Below are 21,930 nucleotides of genomic sequence, written 5' to 3'. Positions count from 1 at the left end.
AAGGGTCAATTTTTTGAAATTGAGATTTATACATCTGAATAAATAAGCTTTCCATTGATGTATGGTTTGTTAGGATAGGATATCACAATATTTGGCCGAGATACAGCTGTTTTAAAATCTGGAATCTGAGGGTGCAAAAAAATTTAAATATTGAGAAAACTGCCTTTAAAGTTGTCCCAATGAAGTCCTTAGCAACGCATATCCACTCACAAAAATACATTTTTGATATATTTATGGGAGGAAATTTACAAAATATCTTCATGGAACATGATCTTTACTTAATATCCTAATGATTTTTGGCATAAAAGAAAAATCGATAATTTTGACCCATACAATGTATTGTTGGCTATTGCTACAAACGTACCCGTGCGATTTATGACTGGTTTTGTGGTCCAGGGTCACATATACTCTGATATGTTTGATTATTCTCAAATGTAAGATCTTTTGTGTCTGTGCTGTAAGATTGAGGGGTTTGACTGGGTGTGTTTTCCATCAGTATTGATTACGTGATGTATCAAAATATGTCTGTTTCCATTAAGATATTCTCTTAAAGGTCTTAAAGGTGTTAAAACCACAGCTGCTTATCAAGTTATTCCGTTTGCCTTACAAGAGCCATGGTGACCTAATAAGACCTGCTAGGGAACATTTTGTCACAAGTGATTGCAAGAGTACTACAAAGAACTTCAATAGGTACTTTCCCTAGTCCCTTCCTGTTACATAGGCACAGCTTATAAAATGTTCAGTTACAGAAGACTCAGGCTTTCTTCCTCTGCTTCTTCCTCTCCTTGGATTCTACATATAACTTACTTCTTTTGGGCCTTTCTTTCTCTATACTCTCATCTCCCTGCATCAGTTTATTTGTGTGAATCCTTTGTAATGATATAGTTTTATAGATATATTAAGGCAGATGTTGGGTTTATAACATGGACATAACAAACTTGAGTGAGAATCAGGAATTCTATACAAATAAAACATTCTTAATACATTCTTAATAAATAAATAAACTGCCATAATTCAAATTCGAAAACCGGCGGAATTCTGTGGAATGTATTTAAAGGCACAGTATGTAATTTTTGACGCTAAAGGTCGCATATTCAAAACAATAACAAAAGAGTAGCTTGATGACACTGTGAAGGAGCAAGGAATGATGGGAGTTGTTGTCTTCACCTCCACTGGCGATGGAAATCAATCCATCGGGACTCACAAATCAGGTTCATGGATGACGTAATGAAATAAAGTTTTATAACTTACATTTGATCACATGATTTTATTTCATTCTAATAAATTATTCACAAGTAAAGTAACGTTTAATGCCAAATTACTACTCATACATGTCACTTTATTTGTCGAATTAAATGGTGGGGTAACGCAGCACAGATTTACATGTTCAAAACAATCATACTAAAACTATATTTGAACATACATACAGCATGTGCAAAAAGGCTGACTTACTATTTATGTATAACATACTGTATTTATTTACACTGCCATAGACTTGTTCACCAGACAGTGTTAGGAAATGCCTCACCGATACTGATTCTTATTTTATTTCTCCTCTTGTCCAAAACTCTTCTTGGGTCATTTGATTCACCCGTACGTTTACATTTCTTGGAGTTATCCAGAACCTGCTGCAAAGGATAACAAATAATTGTGGTCCATGACGATGACTGTGTGAAAAAAACAGTGAGAAAAAAAAGAAACAACAACAACAGAGTGGCGTGCTAGACTCTACAACTACTACTTCTGCAATTTTCATGAGACTCTCACTGTGTTGCTATGGTTTACTACGGCAGTAAAAGCGGAAACTGAGGATAATGCGGACATGACGCCATTAACAGTAGATGCAATGAGAAGGGATGTTACACGGGTTTAAAAATTTGTTGAATTTGAAACATTTAGGATAAAAGAACAAAATATATAACATTGTGCTAGTAGTTTTTGGATATTTTGATGTAAAAATCTTACATATTGTGCCTTTAAAGGGATAGTTCACCCAAAAATGAAAATTTGATGTTTATCTGCTTACCCCCAGGGCATCCAAGATGTGGTGACTTTGTTTCTTCAGTAGAACACAAATTGATGATTTTAACTCCAACCGTTGCCGTCTGTCAGTCAAATAATGCTAGTGGATGGGAACTTCTACTATAAGAGTAAATAAAACTTGCATAGACAAGTCCAAATTAAACCCTGATGACACATTGATGTCCTAAGACAGGAAACGATCGGTTTGTGCGATAAACCGATCTGACAACGGCAGTGATGTCTCGCTCTCATTGAAGTATATGCGCGAGACATCACTGCCGCTGTCAGAGCGCAATCAGACCTCACTAAGCGAATGCTTAACGCGGTTGGTCATAGTGGTGTATTAGAGGTAAAAATAATATAAATACTGTTTGGTTTCTCGCACAAACCGATCGTTTCGTGTCTTAGGACATCAATGTGTCGTCATGAGCCGCAGGGTTTAATTTGGATTTGTCTATGCAAGTTTTATTTACTCTTATAGTAGAAGTTCCCATCCACTAGCATTATTTGACTGACAGACGGCAACGGTTGGAGTTAAAAATCATCATTTGTCACCTACATCTTGGATGAGCTGGGGGTAAGCAGATAAACATCAAATTTTCATTTTTGGGTGAACTATCCCTTTAAAGAGAGCATGAAATCCAAATTTATATTAAAACACAATAAGATCCCCTCCTGCATTTGTTAATTAACACTTTACAATAAGGTTTCATTTGTTAACGTGAACTAATAATGAAATCTACTTCCCTTATTTAATTTTAATGTATTGCTCATTGTATATTTATATATCATGAACCTTACTGCAAAGTGTTACCCATGTTGAAAATCCTGTTTCATGTTGACTCCAAGACTGAGATTTCATTTGTCACACAAAACTTAAAACTAAAAGGAATAGCAGGTGAAATGCTATTCCTGAAAAAGCAAACAGCATGATTTATTGCCAGGAAAGGTGAAATGCTCTGATAAAAATGTGGTTGCTTCAGTCTGAGTCTGCAAAACCTGCTTAGGAAAGCTGGTTGTCTATCCTCAGCCGTGCCAGGCACACAGGGGTCATGACCTGGTCATGAATCGCTTCAATCAGCTCCTTGCTGGGACAGGAGGGGAGGGGAGCCGTGAGCGCTTTTGATCTCGGTTGGCTAGTCAAGCAGCATGGGTAAGATATCCTGCAGGTCAGGCTCTGTGGGAGCGGGGCTGAGGGCAGGTCAAGAGCACCGTTCTATTTTTCCTCTTCACTGAGACTCTGTTGAGCTCCTGTAGCTTCAAGTGATGCCTCAGACATGTACGCTTGGCTATGATTTTGGAAAGTGTCCATTTATGCATCTAGAGTAACTTGGTCAGTGTAGCGCCCATGGAGGACCACAGGAAATGGCTTGATGAGGGATATTCTTTTACTTGCTATAGAATTGCGCATTGCATACTGGGTAGTCGTCGCCATGTTTTAGGACACACTCAGGTGTGTATAAAATACAAATCGCCAGAACATTTACGTTAATACTTTTTAACAACTGCTTGCACTAATTTAGAATAAATGGATTCATATTTGAATCTCTTACATGAGCGCTCAGTCGTGCAGCCAAGACACTGCACATATTCATCACATTTCATACAGTTATAGAAATTATATGGCCGCCTTCTATTGGACCACACGCCAAGACCAAATGGTATACTCTCTTTTGCAGTTTATTTTTTAATAAAATAAAAGTGCATGGCACTATATCTGCTAGATGAAATAATAAATATAATAGCTTGATATTAGCCAGTGGATCATGTATTTAATCAACATATATGATAAATATCGCCCTAATTTCTAAATGTTAAAGCATTAAGGGATAACATAACAGTATGGCCCTCTGTAATACAGTTCTGAAATGATTTGTATTGTGAAAAGTTTAACTGGACTTAACTGGAACAAGTACAAGATTCCTTAAACTGAGAGAAGCTGAACAATGAACCAAAGGAGCACTAGTGTACGAACACCACAAGTAACATTTCCAAATGTGTTTTCATACATTATTTATGGTGTAAGCACTTACACATTTAAGCGGTTCAGAAATTATGAATCTGTAATATATCTATTATAAGTAAAAAATATATAAAAACAAATTATAAAGCCACATTTTGGTTAAGTTGTTTACTTTCATTGAGCTTTACTTTCACTTTCACCATTGTGTTGTTTCCAAGCTGGTAAACTAAAAAATTGTGCTTCATTTGAGATACGTTTTCCAAGCCGGTTGTGAATGGCAGTTCATAACACAACAAGCATTCACCATTCTAATGTGCTTTTAACTGTATAATATGTTTTAATGTCTACCTCCACTACTACTCAATCTCTAATGTAGTGTCTCTGTGACCTAAAGTCTCAGAAAAGTAAGAAGAAATGTTTCTAAAGAACAAAATTAGCATAATCAAGTGATTTCTGAAGGATCATGTGACACTGAAAACTAATCAGTAATGATGCTGAAAATTCAGTTTTGCATCAGAGGGAAAAATTACATTTTAAAATGTATTAACTACACTATAACTTTTAACCCTCTAGCAGTTAAAAAAGCAAACAAACATGTATTTTGCGTTAGAAAATTGTTTTGGTTGTGCTTATAAAACATTCACTACTAACCTTAAAGGGGTAACCAGTTTAGATGGAAAGGTTCTCAAGCTGACTAGCTGAAGACATTACTTCCTTAAAAAAATTCCAGCACAGCTCCACAACCATAGATATGCATAGATGCCTCAGTAAGCCATACGCCATGTTGGAACAGTCAAATCCGGTCCATGACCACTTGAGAGCAAGTTTACTGTTCACCTGCAACCTCTTTATTCACATGTATGAATATCTATAGCTGCAATAGACATTAGCAGATGATTTTCAATGCATTTAGTTCATGATTAATGTGATAATTCTGCATATTGAGATATACATAAACACAAACCAGCACATTCTCACATCTGAAAATGAAATGTTATCCCATTTCATCTGGAATGTATAGCTTGGTGATTTTTACAGCCGTAGGCTGCACAATTCTATGACATTTTCGATGAAAATTCATTGATTTGTCAGTGTAAGTGATGAACAGCATCATGTTAACTATCAAAAATTCTGGAGCAGTCAAATGTGGCATCTATGTATACACATATGGTTAAAACAACCCATAATTAAATGCCCTTTCACAATAGATAATGCTTTACAATGAATTCTGTTAGAGAGCTACATATGGTAATTTATCTGTTTAATAAGATACCATACTCACCTGTTGAATAATAAAAACATTGTGTTCTCTTTTTGCCAAAGACTCACTCTCCTTCCTCAGTTTGGCATTTTTTAAAATGGGTGATTCCTCGAAGATTCGAGTCTTCTGTGGTGTGTTCATGTCCTCCTGGGAAGTTCATATTTATGAGGTGGAAAGTCGTGTTTACAATGGCAGGTGCGTTCAGGTCACTTTCGTCGGAGTAAGATGGCGGTGTGCCTTCTCTTAATTAGGAGAGATTGCTAAGATTCGGAATATGTTATCTATTTCTGATGCAGAAAAGTTAGTTCATGCTTTCATGACGTCTCGACTAGATTACTGTAATGCATTATTAGCTGGTTGTCCTGCTTCCTCAATAAATAAGCTACAATTAGTACAAAATGCAGCTGCTAGAGTTCTTACCAGGTCAAGAAAATATGATCATATAACACCAATTTTATCATCTCTACACTGGTTACCTATTAAGTTCCGTATTGATTATAAAGTATTGCTAATGACCTATAAGGTTCTAAATGGTTTAGCTCGTGTGTACTTAACCGATCTTCTATCGCCCTACAATCCTTCACGCTCTTTAAGATCACTAAACTCTGGACTTCTGGTTGTACCTAGGATAGCTAAGTCCAGTAAAGGAGGGAGAGCATTTTCACATTTGGCTCCGAAACTCTGGAATAGCCTTCCTGATAATGTTCGGGGCTCAGACTCGCTCACCCAGTTTAAATCTAGATTAAAGACACATCTCTTTAGCCAAGCATTCACATAATGCATCTCATATCAGATCAATTGCACATGACTATCTTTGCTTAATGTTATGAACAGCAGCTACGCTAATTATTCTCCATTTGCTTTTCTGTGACTAGAGAGGACTTCAGCTTCAGTTTGGATCCAGCCTCTTAAGAAGACCTCAGATGACCAACACCTATGAAGAGACGGCGCCAACTCCTGCGAGGACTTCAGAAGACGCAATCATCTGGATCAACATGCACATTACACAATTTCTATATCCTAATTATTGTTAATGTAATTCATTTTTCAGGAGCTCATTGCTTCTACGTTCAGGTAAACTGCTAACAGTGATTGTAAATTAATTGCCTAAATTATTACATTATTTGCTAACTGCATTCTTTAAATTGTAATGTTGACATGCATTCTCTGTAAAGCTGCTTTGAAATATGTATCGTGAAAAGCGCTATACAAATAAATGTGAATTGAATTGAATTAATTAATTACACAAAAATATAGCACTTCTACTTATAGAAAATGAAGAACAAAGAATTTGCATCAGGTGTGTTTAGCTTTTTATGTTCTTAATTTATGAAGCCACTGTAAACTTTACATATTAAATTGTTATATATTATAATGCTACCATATTTTGGGCAGCCAATTAGCTTACTTCGTTGTAGAAAACCCTGACAATGTCACTGCTAAATACCTATAATATTGTGGTATTCCGCCATGTTTCTCACTGACATGCCATCAACTCGTAAAGATCGGGGCTTAAAGAAAATCCTGAACTTCACACTCATATTTACGACATTGTGGTGGCGTTCATGTGCGTTCAGCCCATAAATACAATCTTTCCGACATAACCATTAGTTGCTCCATGTCAACCTTTCTCGCTCGTTGTAACAACTAACCTATCCCACTCCATACACGCGTCAACACAGCTGGAGCAACTTTTCTCTATTTAAGGATATGACGAGACATGCACGGGCGAGTGACGCATGTGCGCAATTTCTCACGAAAACCACCCAGAAGTCTAAAATATAAACACTTATAATAGGCTTACCTTATGAGTAATCAGAGTAAGACAAAAACACACTTTGAAGGAGGGATCGATTATTTAAATTTAGCTAATTTTGAAGAAACAAATTGAAAAATGTATTTTAAATTGTAACATTATATTGTTATCTTATAAATGCAGCCTTGGTAAGCATAAAAGACTTCTTTTAAAAACATTAAAATCGACCCTAAACTTTTAAACAGTAGTGCATTTAGTATGATTTGGACTAGTATCCAACCTCACATTTTGATTTGATGGGGTCTTTAATAAAGGAAGGTGGTCATTAATGTGAAATTCACTTTTGCAGACAAAACTGGCACAGTTCCTATTTATGAATCCTCTACTACAATACACCAGCTTACGTAAATGAAAACTAATACATGAACAAGTTCAGAAGGCAAGCATCATGCTGGAATCAGTGTGTGGTCTTATACATTGAAGCTTACTCTTCCCTTCACTGTGTCTCTTGACAGTAGAGGCTTTTTAGCTCTGGATATCGTCAAGCATTAAGTGGCTGAGAGTAATGGGATACATTCTGGGCACGCGGTAGAAGCCCAGCACTTTAGGAGAGGTGAAACCAGGACAATGAGAGCCATTCCTCAGTACTGTGTTTACATTTAAACCACACCTGCTTCCTCCACACAACTCGGAATGTCACAGCACTCCTTCTCAGAGCGCTGAGAAGAAGTCAGAGAGTTTATTTGGCCAATTTCTGGTAGGATAGTCCAATAAAAGCATTTTCTAGAGATATATGCCTGAGACTTACTCGACACCAAGAATCCAGGTGAAATAAACCTGTGCACACTCAATTTGTCATGTGCAGTGTTTCAAATAACACAGTCCTGGATAAGGCTTATCCAAAGAAGCATTTTTGTTTGTCATTATGAACATTTTTCTTTGTTCTTGCAGGCTATTATCAGCAAATAAAAGACCTACTATAAGAGATTCAGAAATGCTCATTGATTGCTTGGGATGAATTGTCCTGCAAGTAATTTGCCTCTTCAGATCACTGAATTATGACCGCTTTACGCCCTTATCAGTGACTAATCATATTGGTTCTGCACTGCAAACTGCAAAACCATAAAATGCAATAACAGTGAGCACAGAATATGGAGAAAATGTGAGAACACTTTGAGGATTTTGGCGCCACCTACAGTCCAATTACATACATAAAGACTTTTATTTATTAAACCACGTGACAAACTGAAAGGCTGTAATTCAATAAAAACGAGACACAATTTAACCATACCGAACAAGAATACTGAGATTACATAATCTTTAATCTAATATTACTCATTATAATAGCACTGTTATTAGGTAAAATGCAGTATGTAATACGTGGTTGTTGAAAAGTATGATGAAATTCCTATTACTGGCAATGAAACCTTTCTCAAGAGACTTACAGGGAAAGTGACATCTCTACATCCTGCTATTAAAAATAACACATGATTATTAGGAATAAGGGAAATCAAAAAGTGAAGTTAACATCCGTCCCTTCTCAGAATCAACGTCAATGTGATGTTGCTTATGAATGTAATGGGTGTTTCTTCAACTCTGGGCTCTTTTGGATACTAAAAATAAAATTTCAATAAAACACACTTTAGACATGATTTTAATCTACTAACAATACTCACAATAATTAATTTAGTCTTTTTTTATATATATAAAATCTTGTTTCCACCACATCTCAAATTATGTATTTTGATTAGTGCTGTCAAATCGATTAATCACGATTAATCGCATTTAACATAAGTTTCTTTACATAATATGTGTGTTTGAGTGTGTATCTGTATATATACACACACACACACACACACACACACACATATATATATATATATACAGTGTTGGGGAAAGTTACTTTTAAAAGTAATGCATTACAATATTGCGTTACTCCCTAAAAAAGTAACTAATTGCGTTACTTCGTTACTTTTTATGAAAAGTAATGCGTTACTTTACTTTTGCGTTACTTTTTCTCACCAGGGCTGGGCTTGCTTGTTTGTTTGTTTTTTAATAACAACAAAAACATTCTAATTTTGGCAAAAAGGCCCTTTCACACCAAAAGTGAAATCAATAAGCCTTAGGCTGAAGGAAAAGCATATTTACACCTGTACAGTAGAGGGCGCAGCTCAAACAAATCTTTCAGATGTGCTGCCGTTCTGGATTTAAGAAGAATAAGATACAGTAGAAGGAAGTTCTAGTTCTTATTTCTAAATCTAATCTAAAGTATTTTTTGCTTATTAGTATGGTTGAATTGAAGGTCAGCAGCAAAGACATTGGTTAATAATTGAGATTAAATACATAAAGTATATTTGTGTAATTTAATATAGTTAATTATTACAGGTTTGCAAAAATTCTGAGATTGCATTTCACTGTTTTTATTCATTTTGAGGAATACTGAATGATTTCGTGCAAGTGAGATGAGTAAATGCATGTTCACATTTAGTCTAGAACTACAATAACCATCATTGCTTACACAGCGCACACAATATCTCTGCACTGTATTCCTCTCAACATGGGGACAACATGTCAGTCAATAAATGTGAAAAAGTAACTTGCATTACTTATTTGAAAAAGTAACTTAGATATTTTGTTGTAAATTTGAAAAGTAATGCGTTACTTTACTAGTTACTTGAAAAAGTAATCTGATTACGTAACTCAAGTTACTTGTAATGCGTTACCCCCAACACTGTATATATATATATATATATATATATATATATATATATATATATATATATATATATATATATACAGCACAGTCCAAAAGTTTGGAACCACTAAGATTTTTAATGTTTTTAAAAGAAGTTTCGTCTGCTCACCAAGGCTACATTTATTTAATTAAAAATACAGTAAAAAAACAGTAATATTGTGAAATATTATTACAATTTAAAATAACTGTGTACTATTTAAATATATTTGACAATGTAATTTATTCCTGTGATGCAAAGCTGAATTTTCAGCATCGTTACTCCAGTCTTCAGTGTCACATGATCCTTCAGAAATCATTCTAATATGCTGATTTGCTGCTCAATAAACATTTATGATTATTTTCAATGTTGAAAACAGTTGTGTACTTTTTTTTCAGGATTCCTTGATGAATAGAAAGTTCAAAAGAACAGCATTTATCTGAAATACAAAGCTTCTGTAGCATTATACACTACCGTTCAAAAGTTTGGGGTCAGTAAGAAGTTTTATTTTTATTTTTTTGAAAAGAAATTAAAGAAATGAATACTTTTATTCAGCAAGGATGCATTAAATCAATCAAAAGTGGCAGTAAAGACATTTATAATGTTACAAAAGATTAGATTTCAGATAAACACTGTTCTTTTGAACTTTCTATTCATCAAATAATCCTGAAAAAAAATATTGTACACAAATATTTTGTACAATTGTACACATTAAATGTTTCTTGAGCAGCAGATCAGCATATTAGAATGATTTCTGAAGGATCATGTGACACTGAAGACTGGAGTAATGATGCTGAAAATTCAGCTTTGCCATCACAGGAATAAATTACTTTGTGAAATATATTCAAATAGAAAACAGTTATTTTAAATTGTAATAATATTTCACAATATTACTGTTTTTTACTGTATTTTTAATTAAATAAATGTAGCCTTTGTGAGCAGACGAAACTTCTTTTAAAAACATTAAAAATATTAGTGGTTCCAAACTTTTGGACTGTACTGTATATATATATATATATATATATTTCAAAGGTAGTATTTTATGCAACCTAAATACAGAATGAAATAATATTTTCACACTTTTTTTTCATATTTGACACAATTACAGCTTGTAATGATGCACAGTAAAAATATTCTGTACACAAGTTATATTTACATGTGATATGTGGAAAAAAAATCAATGTCTCATGCAATATGTCATCTAAAGAATTCACTTCACTGACAGAGTTGTCTCCTTGGTAAACAAATACGCTCACTTTTTTTAAGGCAAAAATAACAATGTAAAAATACATTTAACAGAGATTGTGTATCAATATCAATATCAGCATTGCCATATTTTATGTAGAATGGAAAGCAAGTGCCAGTACTTTTAGTTGGTTTACTATCTTACAAGGGACAAAAATGGTGGCTAGTAAGATTTGCTTTACATTTTACAACTATAGCACAAAAAGAAAAAGTAGTAAAGAGAACTATGCTGAAATGAAAATTTTAAAGTTTAATCAAAAAAAGTCAAAATACAAATGCATTGACAAAGATCATGATTTTGTTCTTTCTTGAATAAAAAGTGGGTAACTTTGCACGTGGTTGCCACATATTAATGTAATTAATATTTTAATAATTATTTCTATTGTTTTGTCATTGAGACTGCTGTTACAGTGACTACCATCTTTAAGAGTCAATTTACAATTAGCAGGACAAATAGCTTTCTCAAGTCTAAAGAAAACATATGGAATGATCATTTGAGCACTACAGACACCATGTACTCTCACTTCCCACCAAGTGATCCAGACATCACATGATCCACCAGACTCTCCGCATTTACCTTAGTGTCCTGTCTTTGAGCACTGTTTGACTGAAGAGCCCAGTTTATCCGCAAGAAGGAACGGGCTAAGGTGGCAATACTGGAAAGATAAAAAATTATGATTAAAAGTAATTTTACTTTTTAATAAAAGAAACTTTTTGAGTTCTCACTCTTTCTATAGCTTCTGTAGAAAAATCATAACTTGTAAAGTAAACCTTATTTACCAAAAGATAATGAATCTATGAGCACATTTACCTGTGGAGTTTCGCTCTGGTTTGGATCTGGAGTGTCTAACATCGCAATATTGAAATCTGTAGAGAAACGCGTGTTCTTGAGGATGGCGGCCATCTCTGCATCCACCTCCACTGGGACATTCGTCTGGAATAGAATTAGCTAAACTGACCACTGAATAAGTCATACTGACATACTAAAAAAGAAATAGTAGAAGTTTACCTTGAAGGAATGAGAGGCATCAAACTCAAAACAGTCAGCAGAGTCAGGCACAGTGCCTTTATATGTGACCAGAGCTTTGCTCTTGATGGAGTTTTGAGGCAGTTTAAAGATCCGGTAAGTTCCAGATGCATATTTAACATCACCTAAAATGATACATCGCAGGTCAAAGCATCACTAGTTACAATTTAAAGCATCTGCCTGCATCCATGTTATATAAAAGTGCAATGACACATAAATGCAGTTTAGCTATAATGCTTCAAACAAAGTGGTAAAAACAAGAATAAAAAAAATAAAAAAGTTAAACAAACAAGTTACCAGTCTTTTTTTGAAGTTCTGGGTTGTGAACCACAATGTGACTGCCTGCAACCATGTGCGGAGTGCTGAACCCTATGTCCTTCATCAGAGCGATGAGATCTCGCCAGTAGAGGGCGCCAGCCATTCCCTCACCTGATAGTAACATGCACTCATTTAAATCCACATTTCTTATGTTACTTAAGAATGCAATTTCAATGACAACATTTTCATTTGGAAACTATTGCTTTCTTTGTTTCTACGTATTATAGTTAACTACAACCATAAAAATAATAAATGTGTTAATAAATAATAAAAAATAATAAATTAACACACACACACACATATATATATATATATATATATATATATATATATATATATATATAGTATCTTCTGCTCACCAAGCCTGCATTTATTTGATTAAAAATACAATCAAAAACAGTAATATTGTGAAATATTATTCCAATTTAAAACAGCTGTTTTCTATGTCAATATACAGTAAAGTGTAATTTATTCCTGTGATGCAAAGCTGAATTTTCAGCATCATTACTCCAGTCTTCAGTGTCACATGATCCTTCAGAAATCATTCTAATATGATGATTTGATGCTCAAGAAACATTCATTATTATTATCAATGTTGAAAACAGTACAAATTATTTTCAAAATTCTTCGATGAATAGAAAGTTCAAAAGAACAGGATTTATTTAAAATAGAATATTTTCTAACATTATAATTGTCTTTACTGTAACTTTTGATCAGTTTAACTCATCCTTGATGAATAAAAGTATTGATTCATTTTATTTCTATCCCCCAAAATTAAAATTACAATTCTTACTGACCCCAAACATTTGAACGGTAGTGTTTAATGTTACAAAAGATTTAGATTTCAGACAAATGCTGTTCTTTTGAACTTTCTATTCATCGTAGCATCATGAAATAAAAATGTAAATAACTGTTTTCAACATTGATAATAATCATAAATGTTTCTTGAGCATCAAATCATCATATTAGATTGATTTCTGAAGGATCATGTGACACTGAAGACTGGAGTAATGATGCTGAAAATTCAGCTTTGATCACAGGAATAAATGACACTTTACTGTATATTGACGTAGAAAACAGCTGTTTTAAATTGGAATAATATTTCACAATATTACTGTTTTTGTTTGTATTTTTAATCAAATAAATACAGGCTTGGTGAGCAGAAGATACTTCTTTTAAAACATTAAAAAATCTTACTGACCCCAACATTTTGAACGGTAGTATATATATAAACTTTTCTCATTTGCATTTAGTTTTACTTGACGTACTAAAATAACAAACTAAAACTGAAATAAAATAAACTAAATAGGCGTAAAAAAAAAAAATACTAATAAAAAAAAACGCAACAAAATTACTAAAATGAACTAGAATGAAAAATATAAAAATAAAAAAAAATTAAAAACATTAATTAAAACTATAATGGTTTCTGAACTATACTAAAAATAACACTGGTGTGAACCCAGTGAGAACAAAATTTTCACATCATTTTGTCATTTCTTTTGACAAAATGATGTAATTTTGTCAACAGAAAAAAAGGAATGCAAGTTCTAAAATGTAACAGATAAAAGAATGTCAGAAAACAAAAAAAAAATTCAAGTTTACCCCACAGAACCGGATCTTCCTTGAAAGAGTCTGGGACTACTTTGCTTGCATACATGTCACTGTAGTACAACTCTCCACCCTCCTATGAGATCATTCACATATGAATTATAGCATTTGTAAAGTGCAAGACTTCGTAAATGGCTTTGCTGAATTATGTGATGGAAAAAACTCACCTTTAGAACTTTGTAAGCTTCACTAATCACAGTTCTCTTATCTGGGCACAGACATATTACACAATTTGACCTAGAAAGAATAATTGGCCTTTTTTAATACTTTTGCACAGGCAGATTAATGGCCTACAAATCATGGAAAACATCACAAATGACATAAGGATGTGCATACACAACTACATCCAAAGAGTTGTTCTGTATCCCTGCATCACTGAGCTTCTCCATGTATCCTTTCACAAACACAGTGTTTGGTTTTGAGTATCCAAACTTCTCCTGATGGTACTGCACATATTTTTGCGAGGCAACGATCTAATTATGGAGCAAACACAAAGGTTAAAGTTTGCGCTTTCTTTCATAATAATTGTACACCTTTCAATTATTTCACTCATAACTTGGTTAACACTTATTCATTTGGATATTTAAAGACCTTTCTCAGGTCTTTTTTTACTCAACTTTATCAATACGGGTTAAAGATCAATCTGTGAAGTACCATTTCATCCGTCATATCCAGTCCAATGACTTGACCGCTCTCCCCCACCAGTTTACTGATGACGAAGCAGTCTCTCCCCGATCCACTGCCCAGATCAAGAACCGTACATCCTTCCAGCTTCTCTGGAATCACCAGGCCACAGCCAAAATACCTGCAGATTTATATTCTGTGCATTACTCAAAACAAATCAGGCAAAACTAAAGTTTTAAGGCACAATTCTCAGCGATGCTGTACCTCTTGCAAACATCCGGGTGGACTTGTTTCAGGGCTTCACATGCATTCTTGGCCACAGGTCTGGAGGGCATGACACACGCAGCATTGGTCTGCAAATCATCTGAGGTCTCCAGCCGAGAGCCATAATAATTCTGGAAGTAATAAAGAGTGAGCTTTTCCAAGCAATGTTGTGGTGGTTTAATTTGAAAGCTTAAGTGTAAACATCATGACCACAGTAGAACAATCCAATAAAAGCACATTGCATGCTTGAAGTATACACTCAGGGAAGTTTTTGCTGGTAGAAACATTTAAATATACATATGCAAATATTTATTTATGAATAATATAATATTTATAAATACATATATATGCAAATATGCATATATATTTCTGTAATCCAGGGGGGAACTACAGTGTCAAATATTGCTCAGTTGGTCATCAAGAATCCAATAGAAATTATGCTTGACCATTTTTAATTTTATTTTTTATGTTTTTGGAGTGAATACCTCTATGTATTGGTATTGCAAAACCACTAGTTAAATATTATAAAGGAATATTTATTTTTAATATTCCTCATTTAATGTAACAATACTTTGAAATCTATAACAAATATTACAAAAAAAAAAAATCTAATAAATCACATGCATCAAATATAGTAGTACTTAAAGGATTAGTCCACTTTCAAATAAAATGTTCCTATTTTACTCATCCCCATGTCATCCAAGATGTTCGTGTCTTTCTTTCTTCAGTCGAAAAGAAATTAAGGTTTATGATGAAAACATTCCATGATTTTTCTCCATATAGTGGACTTCAATGGAGCCCAAACAGTTGAAGGTCAAAATGACAGTTTCAGTGCAGCTTCAAAGGACTTTAAACAATACCAGACGAGGAATAAGGGTCTTATCTAGTGAAACGATTGGTCATTTTTGAAAAAAATACAACTGTATATGCTTTATAAACCTTGCACGTGCTTCCGCTTTCTGTATTCTTCAAAAAGCTTACGCTGTATGTCCTACGCCTTCCCTATTCTACTTACGGAACGAACGCGGCGCCAGTTTCATTTTTTTCCGTAAGTAGAATAGTGAAGGCGTACGACATACAGCGTAAGCTTTTTGAAGAATACGGAAAGCGGAAGCACGTGCAAGGCGATCATTTGTGTTTATAAAGTATATACAGTTATATTTTTTTTCGAAAATTACCGATCGTTTCGCTAGATAAGACCCTTATTCCTCGTCTGGTATCGTTTAAAGCCCTTTGAAGCTGCACTGAAACTGTCATTTTGACCTTCAAACGTTTATAGGCCATTGAAGTCCACTATAAGGAGAATAATTCTGGAATGTTTTCATCAAAAACCTTAATTTCTTTTCGACAGAAGAAAGAAAGACATGAACATCTTGGATGACATGGGGGTGAGTAAATTATCAGGAAAATTTTCCTTTAATGAGGAACATGATTCAGACATCTTTCAGACTTCAGAGGGACAAACTGGCATCAAACAGCTCTGGTCATGTGACTACACTATGTCGTGTACAAATGTTCACATGAAATCAACAGTTTGAAATTTCTATTACGGTGCACAACTATGCAAAAATACATCGTCAACTCTCATGAGACCACTCGCAAAAGTACATGTAGATCATGAGTAACTGATGGGATCAAATGCCGTCGTCGTCATTTGCAGTGTAGCCTAAACAGGGTGTAAAAAACCCGTTGTCGGCGCTTACCTTCACGTTTTCGTGAACAGCAGAAGACATGCTAAGGGTTTGTGCTTTACGCTGAAAAACCAGAGTCCGGAGAAGTGTTATAGCGTATTTCATGAACGCAAATCAAACGGAATGTAGTTGTAGTTTTGTTAACGTCTTCGAGTTTGTGCTTTTAGTTAAATAACTGTCCAAAAATCTAACGGATTAGTGTCTTATAAAGAGTAAGACGGAGTGAACTTTAATAATATGTATCCAACTTCAGGGGTAAAGTCCAACATGTTATATCACTACTAACCACTAGAGGGCGCGCCTCGTCCATATTTTCATGGTACACCTTTCTGCAATGACCATACATGTCTAGTGATTTATCACTAGTTATTCGTTGTCTATTTGCTTCTCCCTTTAAATATGTTCCAGACAAATTGTGGAATATTTCGCCTTTATAGTAAGACTTTGAACTAATAACCTAGAATAAGTCTGTGATGATTTGTCAAATATAATGTCCAGGACAAACATCTGTAATTCTAAAGTGTGTATCTAGAGTAAATTGTGGATGGGAGTGGTAGTATGATGTCTTGGCACAGTTAAAAGACAGTAGTGTGAAGAAGAGGCCTGACATGCTGTGATGAATGCAGACATTGTTACACTCCCTTGTGTGTGCATGGAACTGGAAAACTCTTCCCACAATGTCCTGCTTGACATTAAGCAGAATCAGTCAGCTGTGACCTTACTCTGCCCTCAGAGTCCTGAGTCTTTTACCAAACAACAGCCTGTACTTTGATTAAAGGGTGGTCCAAGTATGTCTGGTTTCACCCTCTTGTAAGCAAATATCTGTGGGACGAGTCTGAAAGGTCTTTGTTGTCAAAGATGAGACATTCTCTGTCATGAGTCTCCAATTCATTTTAATGTTTGCTAGTGTAGGTTTTTATAGTATTTTGATCCTTTGAAATATCAATAACATAAATGGTAAACACTATAACTAATGCATATGTAATGCATAAATACATTTCTACATAAATATTAAAATGAATAATAATAATGTAAATATTTATTTTCTTAATGTAAAAGCACTATGAATAACCATTGTGTATGTTCTATATAAATTAACTTGCCTACATGCATAAATACAGATTATTTCAAGCCTATTAAAGGAATTGTAGGCCATTTGCATACATTCAAATGCATACCATCCGATTTGATTACTAATTTAACCTGACTGTTTATTAAAGCTCTGTTTTTTTAATCCGTGACCCTTTGTAAGTCCATGACCACTGTACCGCAGACCAAGACATCAAAGCCAGTGTTCTCTGTACGGCATTTCCACCCCCCTCTGTGTTCTCTGACAAACGAATAGTTGTCAAGCTCCAAAACTTGACCTCGGTCTTGGTCCCAGACTTATTTGTTTAATTTCTGTTCCTTTTTTTGTAGTCAAGGCAAGCAAGAGGTTATTGTCAGTTCATGCCTGACAAACATCTACGCTGGGAAGGGTTCACTGCCAGACTAAAGGTTATGAGAAGTTGAAGGAAAGGGTAATCTTTGGAAGATCAAATAAAGTGGAAGTCAGAGGAGGGGAATGTGTACAGTGTCACACAGTCTGCCTTTTCCTCTGCAAACAAAACCCCACTGTTCCACTTTCTGTCCTACTCACATGCACACATACAATCTCTGAGGTCTTTTTTAACCTCTGCTGCCCTTTTGAACCCCTCAGACCATCTAGTTAAAGCAAGCTATTGCAACCATTCAAGGTTAGTTATTTCCCTTTCACCACAAGAACAATGTAATACCGGGAAAGCATCAGATCCTGCTGTGATGACTTACTGTGGATATTCACAGATGAATTACACAATCAGGTGTGTGTGTGTGTGTGTGTGTGTGTGTGTGTGTGTGTGTGTGTGTGTGTGTACTTGTACAACTATTTTTATAAGGACCAGTCTGAGTTTTAGACCATCAGGTGAGGATAAAGAGAGTAAAGCGAGGACATTTTGGCCAGTCCTCACTCTCTGAGATAGATATACACACAGATCACCAGCTTGTCTTCTTCCCATAGTGCATCCTGGTGCCATGTGTTCCCCAGGTAAGCGACGCACACACACCCGGCCATCCAAGTTATTTAAAAGAAAATGTTTCGTCAGACCAGGCCTCCTTCTTCCATTGCTCTGTGGTCCAGTTCTGATGCTCATATGCCCACTGTTGCCGCTTTCAGTGGTGGACAGGGGTCAGCATGGGCACCCTGACTGGTCTGTGGCTATACAGCCCCATAAACAACAAACTGCGATGCACTGTGTATTCTGACACCTTTCTATCAGAACCAGCATTAACTTCTGGAGCAATTTGAGCTACAGTAGCTCATCTGTTGGATCGGACCACATGGGCAAGCCTTCGGGCCCCACATGCATCATTGAGCCTTGACCCTGTCGCCAGTTCACCACTGTTTCTTCCTTGGACCACTTTTGATAGAGACTGACCACTGCAGACTGGGAACACCCCACAAGAGCTGCAGTTTTGTAAATGCTCTGACACAGCCATCTAGCCATCACAACCCTTGTCAAACTCACTCAAATGCTTATGCTTGCCCATTTTTCCTGCTTCTAACACATCAACTTTGAGGACAAAATATTCACTTGCTGCCTAATATATCCCACCCACTAACAGGTGAGGTGATGAAGAGATAATCAGTGTTATTCACTTCACCTGTCAGTGGTCATAATGTTATGCCTGATCGGTATATATATATATGTTGGAAAATGAAATCTGCATCTCCATAAAGTTGGTCAGCAGCAGGAAGCATGAAGTGCTCTAAAACTTCCTGGTATACGGCTGTGTTGACCTTGGACCTCAGAAAACACAGTGGACCAACACCAGCAGATGACATGGCACCCCAAACCATCACTGACTGTGGAAACGTTACACTGGACCTCAAGCAACGTGGATTGTGTGCCTCTCCTCTCTTCCTCCAGACTCTGGCACTTCAAGAGTGGCTTGACACAAGGAATGCGACAGCTGAAACCCATGTCTTGCATACGTCTGTGCGTAGTGGTTCTTGAAGCACTGACTCCAGCTGCAGTCCACTCTTTGTGAATCTCCCCCACATTTTTGAATGGGTTTTGTTTCACAATCCTCTCCAGGGTGCGGTTATCCCTATTGCTTGTACACTTTTTTCTACCACATCTTTTCCTTCGCCTCTCTATTAATGTGCTTGGACACAGAGCTCTGTGAACAGCCAACATCTTTTGCAATGACCTTTTGTGTCTTGCCCTCCTTGTGCAAGGTGTCAATGGTCATCTTTTGGACAACTGTCAAGTCAACAGTCTTTCCCATGATTGTGTAGCCTACAGAACTAGACTGAGAGACCATTTAAAGGCCTTTGCAGGTGTTTTGAGTTAATTAGCTGATTATAGTGTGGCACCAGGTGTCTTCAATATTGAACCTTTTCACAATATTCTAATTTTCTGAGATACTGAATTTGGGATTTTCCTTAGTTGTCAGTTATAATCATCAAAATTAAAAGAAATGAACATTTGAAATATATCAGTCTGTGTGTAATGAATGAATATAATATACAGGTTTCACTTTTTGAATGGAATTAGTGAAATAAATAAACTTTTTGATGATATTCTAATTATATGACCAGCACCTGTATGTATGTATATATATAATATATATAATGCAAAACAAGCATTAAATTGAGAGTGTGTAATCCTTGTAATCATATATATATATATATATATATATATATATATATATATATATATATATATATTACACACATATATAAAATGCAAAACAAGCATTACATTGTGTGTGTGTGTGTGTGTGTGTGTAATCATTGGCCTAAAAAAAGGCTGAAAGCCTTCTCAGCGGTTCATTTCTGCACTCCCTCTCCTAGAAGTAATCTAGCATATCTAATGTGAGATATATATATGTTCATGTCATTTTCATAGGCATAACTGGGTCACATGAAATCTCTTTGATTTTTCTGTTTGATCAAACATGGAATATGCATGATCATACACATTTCCTTGTTATGAATTACAAAATAAGCCACATGATGAGATATGTGAAAATGAGATCAATTTCACTGCTAAATTTGTAGAAATAGTCGTAGTAAAGATGGAGGCACTCCTAGACACATACTGAGAAGTCCTGTGCTTAAGGTTACATGGCCTGTTTAAGTGGAGACTTCAGGGATAGGGGGCATGCATGAGCTGTAAAGGAGCCAAGAAGTCATATTCCATGTGAGGAGTTCAGAGAGCCATAAATTACAGGTATGATTTAGAATCTCCCGCTTAAGCACAAGGGGCATTAGCTATCATCAGCCAAGCACAGCATACTTTTTATGTATTGTTCCACATCGGCAGATTCATGCCAACTGTGCAACTTTCTTTGATCCATCAAAAATGCACGCAAGCTCTTGTCCAATTACGAGGGAGAGGATCTGTAAAAGAAACTCAGCAGGAATGCGAAGAGTGTCCTCCACTTAATCAGCGGCGCCGCTGCTTTACTGACCCTCCCGACAGCACTTTCCAGTTGTTCAGAGGTTTATCATCCCTTCCCTTACAAACAAAATGATGCCATTTATTATGCTTTTTAACATTCAAAGCACTGTAGATGATAATTTGATTTTCGGATCTGTTAGCATACCCGGAAACTCCAAAAGCATTTTTTATTCACGCTCATGTACAGCACAAACCTGCTTTTGCTTTAAGTTAATCCCATCAGCTCTCACTTCAGCCACCCCCTACCCCCTCACTTTGACACATAAAAGGAGGTGTAGGCCTACATTATATGACCTAGTTTTGGAGGAAAACATAAAAGAAAGCTCATTTTCAAAAACAGGCTTGCATTCTTCTCCCTGCTTTGAGTATTAAAACCCCTCGTGCTCTGCTGTCTGTCACCAAAATATGTCTGCATGTCATTTTTGAGCTTTTAAAAACTAAAGTATTTAGATGCGAGTGAGAAAAAGGTGAGGGAATAGTATTTCTCTCCTCCGTTTCCTGAGAAGAAGCAACCCTGTAGGCCCGAGGCAGGTTGTTCTTTGTTGCAGAGTGTCTCTTTCTTCCAGAATACCTTTTTACAGGCCACTGATCTGTCTTGATGTTGGCCCCAGTGATGCACGAGGTCATCTCGGTCCTATCACTTCCTCTCACATCTATGTCACTGCAACCGGCAGGAATTAAGGTCATGACTCAGGGCCCAGCAGAAAAAATTTAGGTCAACAGCAAGGTTTAGTCAGCCAAAGACAAGGTTCTATGTACAACAAACATACTCTCAACGGATTCCTCCTAACTTACTTTTTTGCATGTAAGATCACTGTTTTTGTGCAGCCAGAGGTCAAGCACAGGTCATACACTACTAGAGACATAAATTAAGACAATATAGTAAGGAAAAAAAACCCTTAGCAAGACAAACGACAGGTTTATTCTGATTG

The 21,930-nt window shown here is 35.7% G+C and overlaps 1 protein-coding gene across 1 annotated transcript; it reads right to left on the bottom strand.

The window, feature by feature from the left end:
* Positions 1-8,306: 8,306 nt before the first annotated feature.
* On the bottom strand, positions 8,307-16,781 carry zgc:153372 (uncharacterized protein LOC767695 homolog). The gene is made up of 11 exons (XM_048161849.1): positions 16,524-16,781; positions 14,821-14,951; positions 14,587-14,737; positions 14,269-14,405; positions 14,100-14,169; positions 13,927-14,008; positions 12,304-12,435; positions 11,989-12,131; positions 11,791-11,913; positions 11,557-11,635; positions 8,307-8,615 (listed from the first exon to the last, which is right to left on the bottom strand). Exons 1-10 carry the CDS (start codon positions 16,614-16,616, stop codon positions 11,558-11,560), a joined length of 1,140 nt encoding a protein of 379 aa, XP_048017806.1. The 5' UTR covers positions 16,617-16,781; the 3' UTR covers positions 8,307-8,615; position 11,557.
* Positions 16,782-21,930: the final 5,149 nt, after the last annotated feature.

The sequence above is a fragment of the Megalobrama amblycephala genome, linkage group LG16, assembly GCF_018812025.1.
Source record: "Megalobrama amblycephala isolate DHTTF-2021 linkage group LG16, ASM1881202v1, whole genome shotgun sequence".
Classification (NCBI taxonomy): domain Eukaryota; kingdom Metazoa; phylum Chordata; class Actinopteri; order Cypriniformes; family Xenocyprididae; genus Megalobrama; species Megalobrama amblycephala.
Note: the sequence above shows the minus strand (reverse complement) of the source record. Positions and strands in the feature narration are given on the sequence as shown.